The sequence below is a fragment of the Callorhinus ursinus genome, unplaced genomic scaffold (assembly GCF_003265705.2).
Source record: "Callorhinus ursinus isolate GAN/ISIS: 27379988/994484 unplaced genomic scaffold, GSC_fseal_2.0 scaffold6, whole genome shotgun sequence".
Lineage (NCBI taxonomy): Eukaryota > Metazoa > Chordata > Mammalia > Carnivora > Otariidae > Callorhinus > Callorhinus ursinus.
In genome coordinates this window covers 78,059,919-78,062,452 of record NW_027397068.1, presented here as the reverse complement: position 1 = coordinate 78,062,452, position 2,534 = coordinate 78,059,919, and the positions used below count along the sequence as shown (strand labels likewise).

Sequence of the window (2,534 nt, the reverse complement as noted above, 5' to 3'; positions counted from 1 at the left end):
CCAGCCAGCGCGGTAACACGCTGTAGCGCAGGGCTCGTGTGACCTCATCCTGGGGCTCTGCCTGCGAGTCTGAAACGTCTCAAGTCACACGCACCATCCAAGGCGGGTGTGGGACGGCAATAGAACAGAAGCGCCGTTATTTAGGAGGACGCAGAGTGTGCCGGACACAGTGAGCTCAGGGCACACCTGGCCCCGGGGTCCTGCAGGCCCCACTGTGCGTGGGAGAGAACAGCTCGGAGAGGCCCCAGGCCCCCACTCGGGAGTGGCTGGGCACCGCGGTCAGCTGCCCTTTCCCTTCTTTCCCAGGGTGCCATGGCCGCCACCTACTTGGCTCTGAACAGAGCTCCGCAGGCCCCGCGGCTGGAGCCCGTGCTGTCGTCCGGCCTGGCTCAGCGCAGGGGCATGAAGAGACTCACGTCCACGAGGCTATAGCGCGAGCAGGCCCTGCCGAGCATCCTGGGCTGTCGGGCGCTGCCTCAGTGCCCACGCCCGACTCGGAGGCCCAGGTGCCTCTGCTCGTTCCACGCTTGCTCGCTCAGCCGGGATCGGATCCAGACCGGTGACCTCCCCACGCCTTGCTGTGCCAGCCTTGCCACCTCTTTACCCCGAGCAAAGCCAGACAGACTCATTTCACCGCACACCACCACGCCCGATGCCTGTAGGGTTCCTTCAGACCCCATAGGTCTTTTACGATCATGGCTTATATTTATAGAGAGAGAGGTTTTTTTCCAATGATAAAGCCAGTAACTGGGTCAGGTTTCCGACACACGCGTGCTAGTGATTCGGGTGGGCGGATGCGCTGACCAGCTTACGGCACAGCCTCCCCGGGAGGGGCTGGCCTCTGCGGTCTGGGGTTGCCGGAAGGACAGGGTCGGCACGTGGCACCCAGAGTAGACGCCAGGTCCCCTCCTAATGATCCAAAGAGCCCTTGTCCCATCGCCCTTCTCTCTGACTGAGGTGCTGGGTGTTCTCTCTGGGTCACGGACCCGCGGGGGGAAGAGCTCAGAACCGGCAGGCGGTGTCTTCGCCTGGGGAGCCTCTTTTCACAAGAATGGCACGTACCTGGGGAGGAGCCAGCGAGAGCTTGTGCCCCCTGCCCTGTGTCCTTGTTCCCCCCACAGCCAGGGCTGCAGGGCTGAGGCTCCATGCTCCCGCGCTGGTTCTAGCTGTGGCCAAGGCCGCCCAGGTTCCCAGAGCGCGTTGGGCCTGACGTCTGGCCGCGGCCTTCCGTCAGCCTCCTGTGCTTTCCCAAAGCAGTGGTTTTGCTGTGTTTGCCTTCCCCTCTCTGGTCCGCGGGAGATCCGTGAGCCCTGACAACCCTGAGCTCAGTCCCTCCCTTTAAGGCGTGCTCTCAGTCCCATGCAGCCGGGAGGGGGCCGGGAGGGGGCCGGGAGGGGAGCCAGAAGGTGGGCTACCAGGGAGCCATGCACTTTGTAGAAACTGTGCTTTTGTGTTGCTTTTGTGTTTCTGTTTTTCACCTGATGTTGCAGTGACATTTAATGTTTCCCTTGGGGTGCGTGCACACAGGAGGGGCGCAGTGCCGAGGGAGGGGCTGTGCGCCTCTTGTTAAATGAAACCGGGACAGGCTCGGCACCACTGCCCGGGCAGGAGGGGGGAGAGCGTGTGGCCTTCGGCGTCCTCCCACTGGCCCCACCGGGGGTGCCCCCAAGCCGGCCCAAGACTCCCCGCTGCCCTCGCTGGGTGCGGGGCACCTGCGGCCCTCAGCCAGATCTCAGTAAGAAGACATATTTCATTGTTCCTTGATCCCCCGTCTCAACCAACTACACCACCTCAAAAAGACAAAAAACAACATGCGGCATTCTGAGTGTAACTCCTTAGCTTGTTCCAGTTGTGTTCAGACCTTAAAATGTAACCTTATTTCAGAAGCTTTTATAATTCTGTGAGCCTTTCTCCCCCCTCAGAGAACCACCAGACGTAAAGGCCGGGGAGGGGGCAGGTTCTTGAACCGGTTTCCCACAAAGCGTCATTAGGCACCTCCCCTATTTTCTTACTAGAAAATGCTTTTCCCCGAGGCCACAAAGGCTTGGTTCACAGCAGTTTTGTTTTAGGTCTGAATTATTTGATCTATTATTAGAAGTTTAGGAAAAACTGGATAGCCCTCAGGTCCCGGGTCTGCCCTCCTAGGAAGGCACCGAGGTCATCACACCTTCCATCTGCCGCCTGGGCCACAGTTCCAGGGTTCCCACGGCCAAGGTGTGCCGCCCGGCGGCCGGGCTGCTTGGGAGAGTCGGAGCTCGGAGGGACGTGGGCCGGAGAGGGCAGTGGCCCAGGAGCGGGCAGGGAGAGGGGACAGCGGGTGCTCCCTGCGCACCACCGCTCCTGCTCGTGCGCTCTCTCGGTGCCACCACGCGCGCAGCCCCACCTGCCACAGCCCGAGAGCCGCAGAACGACCCGGGGCTCACCTCGCACCAAGTTGTGCCCTTAGCGAAGGCCAGGGTGCGGCGGCGGCGGCGGCGGCGGCAGAGACCCTGCTGAACCAACTCTACTTGAATGTCTGTGACATACCTCTGCTT

At 61.6% G+C, this 2,534-nt stretch overlaps 1 protein-coding gene across 7 annotated transcripts in view; it reads left to right on the top strand.

Moving 5' to 3' along the window:
• RPS6KA2 (ribosomal protein S6 kinase A2) overlaps window positions 1-1,886 on the top strand; it is a 360,649-nt gene extending 358,763 nt beyond the window's left edge. For all 7 annotated transcript variants that reach the window (XM_073894222.1, XM_073894220.1, XM_073894221.1 and 4 more), the window contains one exon: window positions 307-1,886. In XM_073894222.1, coding sequence (XP_073750323.1) covers window positions 307-432 — 126 coding nt within the window. In that variant the 3' untranslated portion in view covers window positions 433-1,886. The remainder of the gene's footprint in view (window positions 1-306) is intronic.
• The last annotated feature ends 648 nt before the right edge of the window (window positions 1,887-2,534 follow it).